The sequence below is a fragment of the Oryctolagus cuniculus genome, chromosome 1 (genome assembly GCF_964237555.1).
Source record: "Oryctolagus cuniculus chromosome 1, mOryCun1.1, whole genome shotgun sequence".
Taxonomy (NCBI): Eukaryota; Metazoa; Chordata; class Mammalia; order Lagomorpha; family Leporidae; genus Oryctolagus; species Oryctolagus cuniculus.
In genome coordinates this window covers 200,328,855-200,350,631 of record NC_091432.1, presented here as the reverse complement: position 1 = coordinate 200,350,631, position 21,777 = coordinate 200,328,855, and the positions used below count along the sequence as shown (strand labels likewise).

General features: G+C 49.9%; 1 protein-coding gene and 1 pseudogene across 3 annotated transcripts in view; one reads left to right on the top strand and one right to left on the bottom strand.

Moving 5' to 3' along the window:
• Positions 1-21,777, top strand: part of FBXO10 (F-box protein 10) — a 57,554-nt gene that overhangs the window by 18,553 nt on the left and 17,224 nt on the right. Inside the window, exons 1-5 of one of the 3 annotated variants that reach the window (XM_070054560.1) lie at positions 2,457-2,619; positions 4,592-4,803; positions 12,923-13,513; positions 15,811-16,632; positions 19,419-19,568. In XM_070054560.1, the coding sequence (XP_069910661.1) occupies positions 12,929-13,513; positions 15,811-16,632; positions 19,419-19,568 (1,557 nt within the window). In that variant the 5' untranslated portion in view covers positions 2,457-2,619; positions 4,592-4,803; positions 12,923-12,928. Of the gene's footprint in view, positions 1-2,456; positions 2,620-4,591; positions 4,804-12,922; positions 13,514-15,810; positions 16,633-19,418; positions 19,569-21,777 lie in introns of those variants that run through there. The other 2 variants (XM_051843964.2, XM_070054562.1) reach the window with 2 other exon arrangements.
• On the bottom strand, positions 3,006-3,576 carry LOC100344958 (prefoldin subunit 4 pseudogene; annotated as a pseudogene).

The following is a 21,777-nucleotide window of genomic DNA, read 5'->3' as shown; positions in this document are numbered from 1 at the left end:
CCTGCAGGTCATGACATGGCGGAGGATGTCACATGTGAAACACAGCAAGCTACTAGCTCAGGTCTCTCTTCCTCTCCTTATAAAGTCACTTATGCTATCCTGGAGCCCCCACCCTCAGAGCCTGACCTAATCCTAATCACCTCCCAAAGGCCCCACCTAGAGATGGGGATTCAGTTCCCAGGGTGTGGATTCCTACCACCCGGACCATACCCTCAGCCTTTGCCCCAGAGACTGAGATAGTCCCATAGCATCCTGAGGGAAAGGAACTGTTGTTTAATATTTGCAAAATTGTGAGCGTCTGCCTTCACTGTTCTACCTAACAGACTTTTTCTGGATTAGTATCCTTAAAATACAGTAGGTCAGCTCAAGCCACTCCCCTCCTGATTGTCCTGTCACTAACAGCACAAGCTTCTGAGTCTGGCATCCCAGGCCTTTGCCAACATGCAGTGTGTCTAAGAGGGGACAGAACTGGGTCAGCTGGGACAGTAAGAGCTGGACGCCCCCTCGGTTTGGGGGAGAATACTGAGTCACTTCAGAACAGCCAGGAGCTAGGCAATCTCAAGGTGTCCGAGGACCTTGCAATGGTGCCTTGTAGAGTTTCTCATGCCGTATCAACCAGGCAGCCAGCTCACATCACTGGCCCCGAGGGAAGAATAATCCCCAAGTTCTTTCTACCTTAATGCAAAATAAAGGCTTATTTTTCCTGCATGTGTATGTCCATTTGGGGCCACCCTAATCACTGAAGGGTGCAGACCCCGTGAGTAGCCATCATCTCAAATGTTGCCAGTTGCTGTGCCAGAGAGAACAGTACCCAGTAGGATCCTGCACAGGCCGTGAAGTGCTCTCATGAGGAGTAATACATCTCTTCTACTCAGAGTGCACTGGCCAGTGGCAGTCCTGTGGCCCCAGCAGCTGCTGGGGGTCCAGAGTGCTCTCCTTGTGCCGGGAAGCGGGGGAAGCTGGTTACCAGCACAGTGTGCCCTAGATCTCTGTCATCACAACAAGCCTCTGGGGTGTCAGCAAGATCCCCGTCCATGCATGAAGCAGCTGATGCCCTGGGAAGCTCTGTGATGTGCTCAAGGCTGTCTACACTGATTCCAGGTCTTCTGACTTTGAGATTATCGGGCTTTGCCTGGTACAGGGAGAGTCGTGTTGCTGAAAGGGTTGCAGCTGAGGAGCAGAGCCATTTGTTGAGGATGCTGCAGCCCAGGAGCTGAGAGCTCTTTCTAGCGCAGTCACCAGGGAGCTTGTTAAAAACGCACATCATTGGCGCTACTCTGGGGGTTCTCAACCTGGAGGTCTGCAGTGGAGCCGGGGCCAGGCCCCAGAGGGTGGTTGACCGTCTCAGGTTGAGGGCCAGGAGCCATGTTGGAAGAACCAGAGCTATGGGAAGTGCTTCCAAGTTCAGACTCAAGATTTCCTTTCCTCCTGAACTCTCTAAGCTGCAGTAGTGTTCAGTCCTCTGTTCACTGGCGTTGTTAGCTGTGTCCATGTCCTCTCATGCGGAGGGCAGGCATCCCTTTTTTCTCATCTCAGTATTTCCCAGCTCCGTAAAGGCTGTGTTTGCAAAACAGATGAACTGAGGAATAAAAGAGGCTTTTATTCTTTTACTTCTTATTCACAGTGGAACTTTAAGAAGTTCTGTTGAGGCAGGTGTTTGGTGCAGTGATGAAGGCACACTCCATAACAGCACCTGAGCCTGAGTCCTGGCTCTGCTTCTGATTCCGGCTTTCTGCCATTGTGCACCCTGGGAGGCAGCAGGGGATGGCCCAAGTACTTGGGTCTCTGTCATTCATGGGGGAAGCCACTTTGAGTTCTTGGCTTCTGGCTGCTTCTTGGCCCAGCTCCAGCTGCTCTGGACATTTGAGGAGTGAACCAAGAAATGGAAGATTCTCTCTCTCTCTTTCTCTCTCTCCCCCCCTCTCTCCTCTCTCTCATTGTCTGGCTTCCTTTCAAATAAATAAAAATGTAAATAAAGTTTTAAAAACTCTGTAGGAATTTCTGTGTTGATGCAGCAACCTCTTGTGTGTATTGGGAGATTGTCGAAGCTGTATGCATGTAGTAAACTTACATAACATTGAAAAAACATTAGTTATTCTAAAAGTTGAGTGAAGGCATGATGAGGATTAATTTGAAAGCACAATATCTAGTACTTCATGCTAGACATTGGATGGTGTGTTGGGTTCTTGCTGTAATCTCTCTATAACTGAATTGGGATGGCCTAGGTACTCCTTATTGATGAGCTGCTCTGGTAACCTTGGGAAACCCATTTGGGGCAGAATTTGGCAGTATGAGTTTCTATGGGATGTCTCATGGTGCACACTACAGGTTGGCTGGGTCAAACACCTTTGTTTAGTAAGCTGTGCTTAAGTTAGCAGTGAGGCAAAGTCATTATCAGTGTTGGTGGTTGTAATTGGGTCTCTCGTACATCCCCACTCGCAACACGTCCCAGGGAGGACCCTCATGGACAGACCGGCAGAGGGCCACGTGGAAGACACTGACCTGGAAGGCCATGTAGATTTGGTTCGTCAAGGGTTAACTGATTGACTCTTGAACACCTGTCAAGCTTTGTCCTTGTAAAAGAAAAGAACATCATGGAACATCAGGAAGTACATGGAAGTACGTGGTGTACGCTGTCCTGGAAGGAACAGTGCTGTCGTACTCAGGGGAGCTTGTAGATCAGAAAGCGAGATGTGGGGACGGGAAGAACAGGACTGTAAAAGTGGGTCAGAGCTGTTTGTAATGATCAAAAGATAGCCCTCCAGATGCAGCGCTGTCCTGCCTAAGATGAGCTCACCCTCTGCGGGAGTGTTTGGGCAGTTGGTAGGTTTTATACTCTCTTATAGGAGTTATTAACGTGGCAATAACGGTGTTCTTCCGGTGGCTTTGAATTGAAGAAGCAAAGTAATAAGGAATAAAAAGGACGACAGAAGGATTGTGCATGTGCTGCATTTTATAGGGAGATTTAGAAATGTAGAAAGATGACTGTAAACTGGAGAAGAGTGTGGTGGGGCTGCTGGTTAGCAGAAATGGATGATGTGAAGGATCAAGGCTAATTAGAAGAAATGTCATATAGGAATTTTTTAAAACAATATTCAAGTTTATTAAACAAATTTTAAAAAGTTGTATGAAATGTTTAACTTCCATCAGCTTCAAGGTTTATGTTTCTCCCAAATTTTGCATATAACTGAACTTTCAAATCTGCTGACACCTGTTGAATTGATTCCACTCTGGATTCTAAGCTGCCAATTTCTTCTGGCAAATTTTTCTTTGCCTCTTCTAACATTTCCTGTGTTTCTGCTTGCGAGTGGCTGATGAAAGCATCACCCATTTGATAAGGAATCATTAAGCAGTCGTCACCTCAAGCCTGATGTCATCACAAGCATCTTCTACATTCTGGACTTGTTTTTTACTTGTACTTCTTCCTTTAGCTCTGTGATTCTACTCGTATTCCTTGAAAAATTGTTTACCTTTTGTTGATCTTCAAAAGTAGCATTGACATCTTCTGCAGCCGCCTTCTTCATGGTGGCTGCCATCTTGGGACTGGGCTACGAGGCTAGGTGGGGAGGGCTGCAATGGTGCAGTCACCCGCAGGCCCCTCTCACGGCCTATGTCTATGAATTCAGAGAACCATATACTGATCCTCAGACCTTGGGCAGTGGCAGCAAAACATTTTAAAAATTACTTCTTAAGTGAGGCAAGCCAAGAACATACAGTCATCCCATGGTATCTGTGTGGGCTGGTTCTAGGATCCCCCATGGATACCAAAACCTGCTATGCCCAGGTCACTTACATAAAATGGCATATGGCAGTGGGCATTAGGCACAGTGGTTTAGATACCACTTGGAGTGCCCAAATCCCATACGACAGTACCTGGGTTCAAGTCCTGGCTCCACTTCATTCTCCAGTTTCCTGCTGATGCATACCTGGGAGGCAGCAGGTGACAGCTCAAGTACTTGAGTGCCTGCCACTTACATGGAGACCTAGATTGAGTTCTGGTCTCCTGACTTTGGCCTGGTGCAGCCCCAGCTGTTGCAGGCATTTGGGAAGTGAACCAGCAGATGGATGATCCCTTCTCCTATCCCCACCTTCCCCCTTTTCCTGTCTCTCTCTTTGCCTTTCAAATAAATTAGAATATTTTTAATTTAAAAATAATGGTATATGTGCATGCAATCTACATAATTTGTCTCATATAATTTAAACTATCTCTAAATTACTTATAATACCTAATATGGTGTAAATGATAAAAATCTCTATTCAGCACAGATCCAGGGTTTGTTCTTAATACTTTTTATCTGCAGTTGGTTGAATCCATTAGTGTGGATCCTATGGGTACACAGGTCTGGCTATAGTTAGAGAAGGCCTGACTGATGTCAGAACTCCTTCTTTATGCAATGACATTATGATGAGAAAAGCAGCATTCATATTAGGTAGAGTAATTAGAAGTAGAGCTACCCTAATTCTTGGGAAAGGTGTAGGGGAATGTTTGGTAGGGATGTCTAGCACAAGATGTAAAGTTGAAAGGAGAGCGTGAGTTATGTGGGAGTTAAATATAAAAGCCAGAGGTATTGCTGACCTGTTTCTTCTCCAGGAATTGTGGTCAAGACCATCGATGACATTAAGTCATCACTTACTCTGGCCTGAGAAGACTGAGAATCCTGCTCTCAGAGTGCCTGGGACAAGTGGACCTGGTGCTGGTGCAGCGTAGATGCGCTGTCGCTGAGAATGCTTTCCCTGCCTGTCCTGTCACCCTGAATGGTGGAGAAGAGGAGGGAGTCAGCACGTGGCCTTGCATCTTCATAGGTAAAAGCACCTGAATGGAAACCCATAGTCTAGTGGAGATAGAGTCCCCTGTATAGGCTGAGATCGACAGAAGCAGCAGAAATAAGTGTCTCTGAACCCAGATTGTGGTCTTGAAATATTACGTCCATTAAAAGAAATTGGGGCCGGCGCCGCGGCTCAATAGGCTAATCCTCCACCTAGCGGCGCCAGCACACCGGGTTCTAGTCCCGGTCGGGGCGCCGGATTCTGTCCCGGTTGCCCCTCTTCCAGGCCAGCTCTCTGCTGTGGCCCGGGAGTGCAGTGGAGGATGGCCCAAGTGCTTGGGCCCTGCACCCCATGGGAGACTAGGAGAAGCATCTGGCTCCTGCCTTCAGATCAGCGCGGTGTGCCGGCCACAGCGCGCCTGCCGTGGCGGCCATTGGAGGGTGAACCAATGGCAAAAGGAAGACCTTTCTCTCTGTCTCTCTCTCTCTCTCACTGTCCACTCTGCCTGTCAAAAAAAAAAAAAAAAAAAAAAAAGAAAAAAGAAAAAAGAAATTGGGCCAAAAATATGCTCATTTGATTTTTGACAAAATCTCAAAAGTAGTTCAAGGGGTAAAGGATGGCCTTTTTTAACATGTGGCGCTGGAATGGGTAAACAGCCACAGACAACAAAAACCCAGCATCTAAAGCAAAACCTAATCAAAAATCACCCACCGAGGACCATTGGCTTAGGACCATTGGCTTAAATATACAATGTAAAACTATGAAACATTTAGAAAAAAACATGGTAGAAAATCTTCAGGATCTAGAGCTAGGCAAAGAATTTTTAAACTTGACAGCAAAAAGGCAATTCATAGTAGGAAAAAAAATGTAAAAAACAGGGTGACTGGCATAAGCACTGACCAGTTGATCAGTGAAACAATAAATTGTCCAGAAGTAGACCCCACGCTCCCATCATTTGATTTTTGACAAAAACACCAATGCAACCCAATAGAGAAAAGAGACTTTTCAACAGAAAAGGAAGAAGGCCCAGGAGTCAGTAATTAAAAAAACAACCCAATTAAAAATAGGTGAAAGATTTGAACAGGTATTTCAGGAAGATATAGGAGTGGCTATATGTGTGTGAAAAAAGTGCTGAATATCACTAGTCATGAGGGAAATGCATATTAAAACCAACATGATACACCACTATACCCTCGCCAGAATGGTAACATTAGAAAGATGGACAGCAACAAATGGTGAAGTTGTGGAGCAGCTGCATTCTTTTTTTTTTTTTTTTTTTTTTATTTTTGACAGGCAGAGTGGACAGTGAGAGAGAGAGACAGAGAGAAAGGTCTTCCTTTGCCGTTGGTTCACCCTCCAATGGCCGCCGCGGCCGGCGCGCTGCGGCCGGCGCACCGCGCTGATCCGATGGCAGGAGCCAGGAGCCAGGTGCTTTTCCTGGTCTCCCATGGGGTGCAGGGCCCAAGCACCTGGGCCATCCTCCACTGCACTCCCTGGCCACAGCAGAGGGCTGGCTTGGAAGAGGGGCAACCGGGACAGAATCCGGCGCCCCGACCGGGACTAGAACCCGGTGTGCCGGCGCCGCTAGGCGGAGGATTAGCCTAGTGAGCCGCGGCGCCGGCCAGCAGCTGCATTCTTACAGATTCTTTCTGGAAGTGTAAAATGGTCCGACTTTTTGGGAAAGGACCTATTTCACTCCTAGGTATTGCTGAAGAGACATTAAAACTTACAGCTACAAAAGTACTTTTAAAAGAATATTTACAGCAGCCTATTCATCATAGCCCAAACTGAAGCAGTTCAGCTTCCCACCATAGGAAAACTGACTTTTTAAAAGAACGGTGGTATATTAATATACTATGTACTACTACTCAGCAATAAAAAGACATTAACTATAGATATAGGCAACAAAGCAGATGGATCTCAAAACTGTTAGACTCAGTGAGAAAAGCCTTACACCAAATTCAACACACTGTATGACTCCCTTTATATGAAATTCTAGGATGAAACTAGTCTGTGGTGGGAAGTGAGAGCAGTGGTTGCCTCTTGTGGTTGGATTGGAATTAGGAAGAATTAGGAGAGAATGTTCTGGCATATTCTGTTTCTTGATGAGGGCTGGATTACAGAGGTGACCACGTTTGTCAGAGTTCTGAGTTTGCACACTATGCTATGTCCATACCGAGGACTGCTACTCAGCATTATAAAGGAATCAACTCTTCAGACACACAACAAATTGGATGAATCTCCAGGCATGAAAAAAAATCACAAAGTACAGTTTACATAAGGTCTGTGAAAGGGCAGTTTTAGAAATGTAGAGCATATTAATGGTTAGGTGAGGGTTGGGAGGCAGAAAGGAGGTGGGTGTGGTTATGAAAGGGCAGCACGAGGGGTCCTCGTGTTAGGACTCTGCAAAGGCTCTGGTAGTGCTGATGACACAACCTGCGTGGCTAATGAAACTGCAGAGAATGTCATAGACACATGAGCACAAGCGGGGGCAGTCTGAGATGGCAGATGCTTGCAGGGTCACTGCTGGTTGTGTTCTGCAGCTTTTTAAAATGTTGCCCCCCAGGGAAACTGAGCAAAGCATTCGTGGGAAATCCCCCCATGTTCTCTCTTAGAGGCTGTGTGTGAATCTATAATTACCTCTATAACGTTATTTTTAAAATAGCTTCTTAAAGAAATGTCTGATACCATGTCTGGGCAGGAACCCCTGGGCATACCAGATAGTAAGAAAGGTATTGACAATTACTGGGGTTGTTTCACAAGGGCTGAGGAATCAACTTGAGGCCAAAGATGGCTCAGTTGAACTTGAGTAAGAAGAGTAATCTCAAAGAACTGAAACCCATAAAATATGCCTAAATCCGTGAATTCATAATAATAGTTTTAAAAGCACACACACACACATACACAATATTACTTCCCAAAAATAGCAGAGAACTAATTCATTACCTTAAAGGCAGAAATGAAAGTCAGTCTGGTGTTTCCTGTATGTGCTAAACCACTGGGTAACCAACAGTAGATGAAGGGAAGCAGCTCCTTGTAAAGTTATTTCAGCTGATAAATCAAAGCGAATGATGCGGTTAGAACAGCACATGTTGTTTCCTCTGAAGAATCTGTGCGTGCATCTAGGCAGTGAGCACCACTGAGCACTCACAGCAAAAAGGCAGCCAGAAGTACGCTTCCTGATACAAAGGTACGCTGCTGTTGGGTCCAGTCGGAGTCTGGTCACGCCTCCGAGTCCACCTGCCAATTTGCAAGGAACACTGTTGATTGGGGAGCAGATTGAACACTCCTGTGAGTGCGTGTGTGATCAGCAAAATTTGGACTGTGAGAAACTGGCCAAACGGGGCAGGTTCTTCAACAAACAGATTGTGAAGAAAGAGAAGGGGGACGTACAGATGAAATGAGACTCAAAAGGCCTGTCAAGCTAAAAACCTGAGGACAAAACAAAGCCTACAGTATGTAAGAGTGGGTGATAAAACCTCAGAGAAATGCAGGAGGTGAGAAGTGATCACTTCCTGATCACAGAAATCAGAACTACGGAGCGGGATGTGATGGGGTAGATGGAGAAGCTTTCAGCGACGGGCAAGATCCTGTTTGTTTTTTATCTAAGCTGAGTGTGAGCAGGATGTTCGCCTTATCAATGATTCCGGAAACTGTCCTTTTGCTTTGTGTACTCTGTTGTATTTTATGTTTTAAAAATGCGTGATGGAGCTATTCCAGAGAAGGCACCGGGTTCAGAGGAGAGGATAAGGAAGGCGAGGGCAGGGGGAGGGGGAGTGACACGAGGCTGGAGAGAAAGGGGGACAAGCTCATGACTCTGCTCGGGGCTTGATCCCGGAAGCCCTGGGGGAGCCGCTGACAGGTGACAGGATTCGATTTGTATTTTAGGAAGATCCCTGTGGCAGCTGTCAGATGGACTGGATGTGGGCAGGACTGGCTCCAGGGAGACCAGTGAAGAGTCTGTTGCTGTGATCCAAACTATAGAGAGACCAGAAAGTAAGGCCAGAAACAGCGCCTCACCAGTGACCAAACACCTACCTCTTAGTGGGATCTTTGGATGAGAAATTTTAATTTTGATAGACCAGTTTGTTTTGTCAGTTATTTCATAGTTAGTGCTTGAAAATGTCTCCTAAGAAATCTGCCCATCCTGAGGTTACAAATAAATTTTTCTGCATTTTTTTCTAGAAGCTTAATAGGTTTAATTTTTATGTTTAGGTCTACAACCAAACTTGAGCTAGTTTTGGTGTATTGTGTAAGATGTGAGTCAAGATTCATTTTTTCCCAGATGCTATCAAGCTGTACCATGTGCCTGGCAAAGTTTTTGTTGGAAGGCTTTTCTTTACTTACTGGACTATATTGATCCTTTGTCAAAAGTCAGTTGACTGATGGATGTATGGTTCTGTTTAAGGATTCTGTTTTCCTTATACCATTATTAGACTGTCTTATGGCTGATACATTGAGGATGTCTAGATTGCCCTTTTTTTTTTTTTTAAGATTTATTTATTTTACTTGAAAGAGTTACAGAGAGGCAGAGGCACAGAGAGAGAGGGAGGTCTTCCATCTGCTGGTTCACTCCCTAAATGGCTGTAATGGCCAGAGCTGGGCCAATCCGAAGCAAGGAGCCAGGAGCTTCTTCCTGGTCTCCCACATGGGTGCAGGGGCCCAAGGACTTGGGCCATTTTCTGCTGCTTTCCCAGGCCATAGTAGAGAGATGGTTCAGCAGTGGAGCAGCCAGGACTTGAACCAATGCCCATACAGGATGCCCACACTGCAGGCGGCAGCTTTACCCACTATGTCACAGTACCCCTCTCCTTTTTTTTTTTAGATGCAGAGAGAAAGAAAGAGCTGCCATATATGGGTTCATTTCCCAAATGCCCACAGTGGCCCCTAGTTGAGCTAAAGCTGAGAATTCAGTCCAGGCCTCCCATATGGGAAGCAGAGACCCAACCACTTGAACCATCATCACCTGCCACCTTCCAGGGTGCACATTAGCAGGAAGCTCCAGTGTGGGATGCAAGCATCTTAACCAGCTAGCCTTATGCCAGCCCCTGTTGTTTGTTTTTAGAGCATGAGATTTACTTTGGTTGGCAGTTAACTCATTGGCAGAGCCTTCTGATCCTGTTGGGCTGGCTTTATTCTCCCTGTCAACTGGAATATGGCAGACCTGTCTGAGACTCCATGAGAAACCTCCATGTTGCCTGGGCTGGGATTCCATTGTTTCCCAGCTCCGCGCTGGCTGGTGTTACCCTTGAGCCCTCAGTCTCAGAGCACGTGATCTCTGCTAGGACCGGTGGAGGTCCTGCCCTGCCATTGGGCAGCCCCACCGCCAGCCAGGAGATGGTCCACCCCCTGCCTGCTCTGGGCTGCTCTCTGGCTTCTTGCCTCACAGATGCCAACCTCGTCAACATCTGAGAACTCAGAATCTGCTCAGTGAGAAAGGTCCCCAGAGTGACAGTTGGGGACGTTCCTGGTACTCGCTGCCTGTGTTTCCTGGCTCCCCAAAATCATAGCCCTGAACCGCTGGCTGTGTGAAGCCTGAAAGCATCGAGAGGTGGCTTCATGTCTTGTCCGGCTGTATGGTTGCTATGACAGGAGAGAGCATCAGGTCCAACTGTTCATCTTGGCCTGAAGCAGAAGTCGGGCTTCAGCATTGGACATGATGTTAAGTTCTTGTTGTCTATGGAATATGCAAGTAGAGACATATAACAGGCCATTGAGTATTCTCTGTGGAGCTCCAGAGAGGTCACTGGGGCAAGGAATCAGATTTTGTGGTTGAAGCCAGGACATTGATGAGGTCAGTCAGCTTCAGAAGGGAAAGAGAATGGGTGGAGGTCTGAGAAAGTGGAGCTAGAGACGTCAGCACCAGGAGGCATCGTGTGACAGAAAGCGCCGTGACCCAGCCGTGTTCCCCTGGGGCAGTGGTGGATGTCGGGAGCCCAGCCTTTTCCCTGCAACTTCTGCGGTGCAGCCGAGGACTTCAGTGTCCCTGGGTGATCGTTACGGAAGAACCTGCCTGCCTAGGCCCACCCTGGTGTCACTCTGTAGAGTTAAAGGCACTGCAGTGTGGAGGAGGCCCAGCACTGCTCGCAGGTATAATCAGGTGTTTGTGTTCCTAGCCTTCTTGGGGTTTAGGTAACTGACACATGTGATCATAAATTGAGAGAAAAATCAAGACCGTGGAGAGCTTAGCAAGTTAAGGTCAGTTGCAGAGTCTGCCCTGTTCCTAGTCTTCATTTCTAGCTGTTGACAGACTGTAGGGTTTTAGGCTGGATTTTGCTCTAGATCAGGGGTGGGGCACATCCAGCCTGCCAAGGCACCCACAGGCAGGGCTCAAAATTCAGTAAGTATAGCAGGCGAATTTTTAAGTTGATAATGTTGTATGGTCCAAGAATAATGTTATAAATATCCAGATGGCCCTTGGCAGAAAAAGGTTCCCTACCCCTACTGGAACATCTCACTCTGCCCTCTTTTTTGTTTGTTTGTTTGTGTAAAGATTTATTTATTTTATTTCAAAAGAAGAGTTAGGCAAAAACAGAGAGAATATTCCATCTGCTGGTGCACTCCCCAAATGGCCACAATGGCCAGAGCTGGACCAATCTGAAGCCAGCAGCAAGGAGCTTCTTCTGGGTCACCTATGTGGGTGCAGGGGCCCAAGTACTTGGGTCACTTTCTGCTTCCTTCCCAGGCACGTTAACAGGGAGCTAGATTAGAAGTGGAGAAGCCAGGTCTTGAACCAGTACCCACATGGGATGCTGGCGCTGCCGGCGGTGGCTTTACTTGCTACGCTACAGCACTGGTCCCAGCCCCCTTGTTTTTCACTTGAAGAAATTGACACTCATAATGAGGTATAAAAAACTGGAGTTCAGTGAAGCCAGGTTATGCCAAGAAGAGAATTTGTTTCAAAGTAGATACCTGATGGCCTTCAAATGGCAAGGATGACACTGAGCTTTGAGAACAAACTGGAGCCATGACCTGCAGTGTTGGAGAGAAACTGGGAGCCCTTTGCTTCTACCATTTTCTCTGCTTATTTCTGTGTCTCTGATTGATTTATCTCACAACGCCTGCCTCCAGGGTACCACTGTTCTCCACACATCTCTGCAGTATAAATCAGACACTAGGGTTCCGTTGGTAACCTGGGACAGAGGCAGGTGTGTGGCGCAGCAGGTTCCGCTGCCTGGGGTGCCTGCATCCCCATATCAGAGTGCCAGTTTGAGTCCTGGCTCTTTTGCTTCTGATTCAGCTTCCTGCTAATCCTACATGCTGGATGATGGATGCTGACTCAAGTACTTGGGTCCCTGCCACCGGTGGGAGACCAGGTTGAAGTTCCAGGCTCCTGGCTTTGGCCTGGCCCAACCCTGGCTGTTGTAGCTATTTGGGGAGTGAACCAGTGGATGGAAGATCTTATCTTTATTTTGTTAGCTCTCGCTCACTCTGCCTTTCAAGGATATTTGATAATAATGATAACCGTGGCAGATCCAGAACCCACAGAATCAGAGCCGACATCAGTCTTTCCTGGGGCTGCCCCCATGGGGAAGCAGTGGTAATACCTGTTCTGGGAGTGAGGGGAGACAGACAGATGGCTCACTGCCACAGTTCTCATTCCTGTTAACTCCAGCGGGAATCTCTTCCCTGGAAGTGCGGGGGATCCAGAGCTTTGAGACCGCAACAGCCAGAGGTGCGTGGGTTTCCTCTGCGTAAAGGAACACACGGTCAGTTACGAGTCACGGGAACCCAAATGACACCATCTTAAGCAAAAGGAGATTTGCTGGAAGGCCACTGGGGCACTTCCCACCCTGAAGGGGGACCTGCATGCCGCAGGGCGTCCTCAGGAATCTGGGGTCCGAGCCTCCAGGCACAGCCCCACACGTCCGCCTTGGTTCATCTTTCATCTGAACTCATTTCTGCTTAGCTCTCACACCCCGAGGTTCTCTCTGCAGGGTGGGGAACCTGGCTGCCCACACTCTGGGGTCATGTCCTTGCAGTGTATGACAAAGCATCTGCCCTGCTGGTTCCCAGAGGAAAATCCCAGGGCAGTATTCTGAGGAAGGGGACGGAGTCCTTCAGTCCCCTAAGACCAGAAGGTGGCAAGGGGTATTTTGAGAAAGGCAATAGTAAACAGGACAAAATGCTCTTTTGTTGTGTGTCCATCTCACAGGTGACCATGGAAGCTGGCGGCCTCCCCCTGGAGCTGTGGCGCATGATCCTAGCCTACCTGCACCTTCCCGACCTGGGCCGCTGCAGCCTGGTGTGCCGGGCCTGGTACGAGCTGATCCTCAGTCTCGACAGTACCCGCTGGCGGCAGCTGTGCCTGGGCTGCACCGAGTGCCGCCACCCCAACTGGCCCAACCAGCCGGACGTGGAGCCTGAGTCTTGGAGAGAGGCCTTCAAGCAGCATTATCTCGCCTCCAAGACCTGGACCAAAAATGCCCTGGACTTGGAGTCCTCAGTCTGCTTCTCTCTCTTCCGCCGGAGGAAGGAACGGCGCACGCTGAGCGTCGGGCCAGGCCGTGAGTTTGACAGCCTGGGCAGTGCCTTGGCCATGGCCAGCCTCTATGACCGAATCGTGCTGTTCCCAGGCGTGTACGAAGAGCAAGGTGAAATCATCCTGAAGGTGCCCGTGGAGATCGTGGGCCGAGGGAAGTTAGGCGAGGTGGCCCTGCTGGCCAGCATTGATCAGCACTGCTCGACCACACGCCTGTGCAACCTGGTCTTCATGCCGGCCTGGTTCTCACCCATCATGTATAAGGTGGGTGGCCTTTCCAGTCCTGACCCCAGGGGCTGGGCCCCTTCTCTGTGGGTTTGTAATCCCCTTATTGTTGGGACTGAGAGTTTATTGCTTGTCCTCTACATACATGCCTCTGAGGTCTAGAGCAGTTGATGGGCACAGGGATCAAGATAGTTCAAAATACTTGTTTTCTCCTTACACGCCTGCATTTAAAAATGAGGCTTGGGCTTAGGGCCAGAATTGCTTCCTAGCTCTTACCTTCCCAGCTGGACTGACTGGAGCCACAGGTGGGACAGTTAGGTGGCAAAGCCAGGGCCTGGGAGCCTGCGTGTGGTGACAGGAAGTAGAGAACGCGTCCGCAGCTTGTGGCAGCATGGCCGGAGAAGGAGCCGTGGGAGAGGCCTGTGCAAGGTCAGGGAAGGCCAGGCTTTCACCAGGATGAGCCATGTCTCAATGGTGACTGCAGAGAGGGTACAGAAATATGAGTCCAACAACTTCCTTCCATGAGCACAGAGCAAAAGAGCAAAGCGCAAATCAAGGGGTTTGCAGTTCCTGGCAGAACCCAGCAGCTTATACAGTGCCTGGAAACCGACTGCCTACTGGGATTACGTACCTGAAAATTAGATACACAATAATTATGCCAGTAAGAATTACATTGCCATTGTCAGGCCAGTAACCATGTAATTCTCTCTTGTGTTTGTAATGGTCGTTAGACCACCAGTCGTTTGTGCTGCACACAGTGTATGCCAGGTAGATGCTGTTCAGCCGTTGTCCCATGCCTGCCTCCTGCCAGAGAGTTAAAGGATAAGGATGGCTCAGAGTGGACATTTAGCCTAGGGGTTAAGACAACAGAGCGCCTGCGTTCAAACCCCAGCTCCAGCCCCCGACTCTGTCTTCCTCCCAGTGGAGACCCTGGGAGGCAGCAGTGGTGATGCAAGTAGCTGGGTTCCTGGACTGAGTTCCTGCCTCCCAGCTTCAGCCCCGGCCAGGGACTATTGCAGGCATTCAGGGAGTGAACCAGCGGGTGGGGGAGCACCCTGTCTCACTCTCCCTTTCAAATAATAAAGAAAAAGAAATAATAAATAATAATAATAATAAAGAAATAATAAATAATAATAATAATATAGAAAAAGAAAAGATGGCTCAAAGGATAGAAGTGTCTGGATTATTAAATGGGATAATGAGATGCTCCCTTGTGTTGTGGTTCAAATATATGTGGTGGAATTTGTGTGAAATCTAGAAACAGTTCTTCAGGAACATAAGCAGCTCACCAAGCTGCTCATCAATCGGGCCAAGAGAGCTGAGGGGCTCAGATGGCTTCTGCTCTGGGGATTAGTACTCCCCACGCCAGCCTCCCGAGGTCCCTCTGCTCGTATGTCCCTGACCATGGCAATAGCAGCAAACTTCTTTTGAGTGCCAGCTTTGTGCCTTGGCATCAGGTTTTGTTAACCAGTAAGCTCCATGCTTCAGACAAGGAAACAAGGTCTTGAGAGGTGAAGCCATTCACACACGGTAACGTGCTCGAAAGAGGCAGGGCTGGGAGCTGTCCGTGTGGTCAGCCTCCAGAGCCTGTGCTCCGAACCAGAGTTCATTCCCTCCCAGCCATGGCAGCGCCTTGCCCCTCTCCTTAAGAGATGGAACTGCTGCCTTTTGCTGTGCCCCCATGGCTGCCAAACAGCTGGACTCGTTCCCAGCACCTGTGGCCAGGCCTCCCCCACTGCCCAGCTCAGCCCTTCCTGGCCTGCACTCTCTTTTGCCAGCGAAGTTAGTACATTAGCCAAAACTGGATCAGAAGTGGAGCAGCTGGGACACACACTGGTGCCCATACGTGATGCCTGCATCACAGGCAGTGGCTTAACCCGTGACACCACAGCATCAGCCCCTCTCCCAAGCATTTCTGACCTCCCCTAGAGAAACCCTCTCCTGTATTAACAGGGCCAACTCCACTGCCCGTTTCCAGCAGGAAAGGAAAGGAGGGAGGGAGTCTCACGAAGCATTCGTGAGTATCAGGAGAATTCACCCCAGAAGTGAGGTTTTTAGGTCATGCTGCGGTGTGTGAGCTTTCCTGCCATCATCCATGCTTGTCCCCCTTCCTTGTTATTAGAAGGATGGAAGGGGGCCAGCTCCAGCCTCCTCCCCTCTGATGTAGAGAGCAGCTTCCTTCTGGGGCGAGTCACACCCATGTGCTGGTGGCAAAGGCTGGTCAGCAGAGTGGATGGCCTTTCCATACCCCACCCTCCTTAACAAGCACCTGGAGGGCCGACCAGTAACACCAGGCTCATCCCTCTTACAGCCTTTTTCCGCTTTTCTTCCCACAGACAACATCAGGTCATGTCCAGTTTGACAACTGCAACTTTGAGAATGGGCATATCCAGGTACATGGCCCAGGTACCTGCCAAGTGAAGTTTTGCATCTTCAAAAACACCCATGTCTTCCTGCACAACGTGCCCCTGTGTGTCCTGGAAAACTGTGAATTCGTGGGCAGTGAAAACAACTCTGTGACCGTGGAGGGTCACCCCTCTGCAGATAAGAACTGGGCCTACAAGTACCTCCTCGGACTGATCAAGTCCTCTCCCAGTTTGCTGCCCACAGAGGACTCTGACTTCCTAATGTCCGTGGACCTAGAGAGCCGGGACCAGGCTTGGAGCCCAAAGACCTGTGACATTGTCATTGAGGGCAGCCAGAGCCCTCCCAGCCCAGCCTCCAGCTCCTCCAAGGCTGGCTCCCAGGAGACAGAGGGAGGCAGCGATGGGGAAAGGGTGGCCCAGACCCCAGACAGCAGCGATGGAGGCCTGAGTCCCAGCGGCGAGGATGAGGATGAGGACCAGCTCACATACAGACTGTCCTACCAGGTACAGGGCCCACGCCCTGTGCTGGGGGGCTCCTTTCTGGGCCCCCCACTGCCAGGGGCATCCATCCAGCTGCCTAGCTGCCTGGTGCTGAACTCACTGCAGCAGGAGCTGCAGAAGGACAAGGAGGCCATGGCATTGGCCAGCTCCGTGCAGGGCTGCCTCATCCGCAAGTGCCTGTTCCGTGACGGGAAGGGAGGCGTCTTCGTCTGCTCCTACGGCCGAGCCAAGATGGAAGGCAACGTCTTCCGGAACCTGACTTATGCAGTGCGGTGTATCCACAACAGCAAGGTGCTGGCCTTTTGAATGCTCGTTCTGCCCATTTTGCAGGGATGGGTTGGAGGGGATCAAGGCTAGAGGCACAGGGATCATGGTCCAGAGACAGAGAAGAGGGTAAGGGCAGCCTGGGGAGGCTTCGATTTCTGGCCTGCGTGGCCAAGGCATTGGCAAGAACGGGAGAGGGGAGGGTGTGGAGAGAAAGAGTGTGTTCAGTTCTGGGCACGTTGAGTTTGGAGCTCCTAGAACCTCTGGTAGAGCCACCATTGTTGCCTGGGTCAGGGTCTTTGGAAGGAAGTGCCCTGACCTGCAAGCTCGGGGACTGTCACTATGTGGGTGGCCAGTGGTGTCGCTGACGAGCAGATGAAGCGGTGTGTGGACAGCTTGAGTAGCAGCCTCTCAGACAGTCGCCACAGGAGGCTTTCTACAGGAGTCATGCAGCCAGAAACTCCTAGTGGAAAAATTGCTGTTAGACTTTTTGGATTTAAAAAAAAAAATGTCCATGGTGTCTCATGAGTCCCAAGCCTCAGGAACAGTTATTTGCAATGTGCCTTTATTACAAGAGGGAGCTGTAGGTAGAAGTGCTGATGAGCGGGGTCTTGGTCCGGGCACCTGTCTGCACCTTCTAGGGCGTCCCCAGCTAGGTGAAGCCTGGTTACTGGAGCACCTAGAAGAAAAGTATCAGCACCCATGACAGCACTGTTTTCTCTTCGTTGTGTGTCTTGTGATTTTAGTTGGGAGGCAGACACCTTGTATAAGACAATAGAGACTGGGGTGTGATTAGCATTTACAGCTGGAGATGGGCACACTTCCTCCTTGCCAGGCCTTGGGGTCAGCGTGGTTGGGAGTGGAGCTGGTGTGGATGGTGACATCATAGTGATTGCCCTCAGAGTCCGGCAGGCACCACGTCCTGCTACCATTGCCTTGCACTGCATTTCTTGGCCTTTGCTCTGCCCTTTCACCTGCTCCTAAGAAGGTCTCTGTCCCTGCCTTTGCCCCCTCTATCCCCGACTCCCTGTGACTTGTTTCTCTGCACTTGTGAGCCTGGGTGACAGCGTATCTGTTGTCTTGCTCCAGGCTTAGTCAAGGTAGGTGCTGTGTTCGTGAGTCTTGGGGCTGGGGCTTTGTCAGTAATCCTGCCTCCGCCCGAGCTCTGATAATGTGAGCCTGAGGTATGTCCAGTCTTTGGGTGCCACAGGGTCTGCTGCCCTCCTGCAGCTGCCTTACACTTAGTCTGCAGGCAGGTTAGGGGGGAGAGTCCCACAGGGTCCTACTGCCTTTCCTGGAGGAACTGCCAGACTTGCCCCAAAGCCTGCACTGTGAGGCCTTGCCTGCCCAGAGTCGTTCTCCATGAGCACCTGCTGAGGTCCTTGGAGAAGCTGGTAGGTGCTCTCACGCCCCATGGATGGCCTGCAGCGAGCAATCAGTGGTGCTAGTGGGCCTCTTCTCACTGCGGGTGTGCTGCCTGCGTCTGTTGAGCCAGCTCCCACTCCCTCGGTCTCTCTGAGGGCGCCTGTCTCTCCTCAGATTTCAGGCCAGCTTCTGGATGGGCTCCAGAAAGGCTGTGGCTGTGCATGGTAACTTCTGCTTTTCTTGTTGTAAGCGTGGGAGCAGGGTTTTTCCAGCTTTTTCCATCCTCAGCAGAGACTGAGACCTCCTTGAAATTGTGCTTTTGTTCTCCTTCTGTCCTCCTGGAATTTTATCCTAATGCACTGTGTTGTTTATTAGTAATATGCACTTTATCCTAGTGTAGTATGTGTGTGAATATCCTATTGCTTAAAACATCACAAACATAACCCCGGGCTTTTGGTGTACTTACCAGATACAGAGTATGCAGTCGCCCCAGCACATGGCAGGGGATTGGCTGCAGGATTCCCCCCAGGACAAATCTGTGGATTTGTCCTAGCATATACAATGGTGTGGTGTTTGCACATAACCTGTGCACACCCTCTCATGTAATCTAAATCATCTCTAGGTTACTTGTAATGCCTAATACAGTGTAATCTATGTAAACAGTTGCTACACTGCCATGCTGAGGCGCTAATGCCAAGGAGAAAATAAGTCTCTCCATGTCTAGCACAGACACAGGGAGTTCCAGATACTTCCGTCTCCAGTGGGTTGACTCCATAGGTGCGGAAGCTGCAGGTGCAGAGGTGCTAAGCTGGGTGCCTGGTTGTAGTCCCTGTTTAAAGGAGGCTTCCCGTATCTGTATTTCTAATTGTCCTTGGTTTGGAGCCCCAGTGGCTTTTCCACCCCAGATAACACGTAAAGAAGGATGGGGCAAGTGTTGGCTTTTGACCCCATGAAAGGGCATGTGGGACGAGGTCCCTTCTCTCAGTGCGTGCTCAGGCAGGTGCGTTTCAGTGAGGGTGCAGCTGGAAGTGCTGCCTCTGCAGCTGGATTCCATTAAAAGTAGCTGAGCCTGTGGAGCCCTGGGGAAGGCACCGTGCAACTCATTGCCTACAGCTTGAACTCCACTAAATCCCTTCTCCGAGCTTCCATTCTGTCCACCATCTGGAGATGCTGCTTGCAAGTTGTGATGGGGACCCAGGCTAAGCTTGGGTCCAGGTTTTAGTACAGGACTGGTGTGAAGTTACTGAAGAACCTGGGGGGCAAAGCCAGACAGGGCACAGAGGTTGTCATGTCCCCGGAGCTGGTGCGGGAAGGGGGCCGGGGCACTCCCCTCGCGCCAAGCCCAGCATGAAGGGAATGGGTGGCGGAAGGAGAAGACTCGGGCGCTGCCCCCGTGGATTCTGAGACCACCGTGGTGACAGACACCGCCGCCTCTGCCCTCTGCCCAGATCGTGATGCTCAGGAACCACATTCACCGCTGCCGCGCCTCGGGCATCTTCCTGCGCCTGGAAGGCGGCGGCCTGATCGCCGGCAACAACATCTACCACAACGGCGAGGCTGGCGTGGACATCCGAAAGAAGTCCAACCCCCTCATCCTGGTAGGTCCCCGAAAGCTTCGCTGAGCACACAGAGGTGAGGGTGGCCCCTGCTCTGCTCTGCGTCCCTCCTGGTTTCTCCAGGCGTTGGCAGTGACTCTGGACAAGTCGTTCCCCAGCCTCCCATGAGGGAGGAAGAGGCCCTCCCTCTGCTCTCGTGTGCTGTGTTGGCTTTGAGTTTGATAAGAATAAGGATAGAGGGCCAGCGCTGTGGCATAGTGAGCTAGGCCTCCGGCTGTGGTGCCGGCATCCCATGTGGGCGCCGGTTCACGTCCTGGCTGCTCCTCCTCCGATCTAGCTCCCTGCTGTGGCCTGGGAAAGCAGTAGAAGATGGCCCCAGAGCTTGGGCCCCTGCACCCACTTGAGAGTCCCAAAAGAAGCTCCTGACTCCTGGCTTCAGATCAGCTCAGTTCTGGCCATTGAGGCCAATGGGGGAATGGACCAGTGGATGGAAGACCTCTGTCTCTGTCTCTGCTTCTGTCTGTAACTCTGTTTCTCAAATAAATAAATGAAATCTTTGAAAAGAAAAAGAAAGCACCCGTTCCTGAAAATGGCTTGTATAAATAAATAAAGTAAGGATGGACATCCGCCCCAGATTCAGATCCATCCACTTGGAGCTGAGTCCAGAAACAACCCTCCACGTTAATTCACTCTTTTCTGTAAACGGGGCATTTAGGATCTTTAGCTTTTTGGTTTTTTAAAAGATTTATCTATTTATTTGAAAGGCAGAATTATAGAGAGAGAGAGAGGAAGAGACAGAGATCTTTCATCTGCTGATTTGGTCCCCAAATGACCACAATGGCCAGAGCTAGGCCATTCTGAAGCCAGGAGTTTCCTCTGGGTCTGCCATGTGGGTACAGAGGCCCAAGCACTTGGACCATCCTCCGCTGCTCTCTCAAGCCCATTAGCAGGGAGCCAGGTTGGAAATGGAGCAGCCAGGATTCTAACAGGTGCCCACATAGGACGCCAGCACTACAGGAGGCAGTTCTACCCGCTGTGCCACAGCGCTGGCCCCGGGATCTTTAATTCTAAAGTTGTTATTCATGGGCACTGTGAATTTTTGCATATTGAGTTTGATTTCACACCAGTGTGGAAACCACTTCAAATGCTGTAATCTGAGCAGTGTCATGAGAGACCAACCTCTTTTCTACTCGGACTTTTCTGGAAACACACGTTTCCCAGAAGTTGGGAACTATGACAGTCTTTATATGAGCTTAGAAAAATTATAGCTGCCCTTAACGTGTAATGTTTATGGGATGACAGATACTCTCCTTTATAGATATTTAATTATTGTTTAATCCTCACACAGCCTCCGAAGGAGGATTATTAGCTCCATTTTATAGGTGAGGACGTTGAAGCAGGAAAGAGGCAGGGGACCTTGCTCAAAGTCGTACAACTGCCTGAATCCAGGCAGCCTGACTCGGGCTGATGTTCTTAAGCCTTTCGAGCCACGACCTCCCTGAAAGTGCAGAGAGAGGATTCCCAGCTGTATTTAAAGACTGTCCTCTGCCGGGCCCTCCCCTTGCTGTGTTCTGCCATGCAGCTGGTGGTTGGTACATGGCCTTGGCCTGGGAACCGGTTGCCCCCCTTGCCAAGAGATGAGAGGAATCTGCCTTCCCCAGACAGAGGGACAGAGGGAAGCAGGCCAATTGAGCAGGTGGAGAGCAGGGAGGGGAAGCACATTTCAGTCCTGGCTTTGTGAAAGGCTGTGCCATTGCACATGTCTCTCTCTCTCTCAGCTTGCTTCCGTGTTTTTTTGTTTTGTTTTGTTTTTTGTTTTTTTTTTTTTTTTTGGACAGGTAGAGTTATAGACAGAGAGAGAAAGGTCTTCCTTCCATTGGTTCACCCCCCAAATGGCCACTATGGCCGGCGCTGCACTTATCCAAAGCCAGGAGCCAGGCGCTTCCTCCTGGTGTCACATGCAGGTGCAGGGCACAAGCACTTGGGCCATCCTCCACTGCCCTCCCGGGCCACAGCAGAGAGCTGGACTGGAAGAGGAGCAACCGGGACTAGAACCCAGCGCCCATATGGGATGCTGGCACCGCAGGCGGAGGATTAACCCAGTGAGCCATGGCGCCGGCCTCTCGGAGCTTTTTAACCCTGCAAGGGACTTCTCTCAGGCTGTGGTTGCCCTGGCGAGTCTGCCAGATCATTTGGGGAAAACCTGGAAAGGGAGAGAGTGAGGAGATGTTGAAAACATGCTAGAATTTTG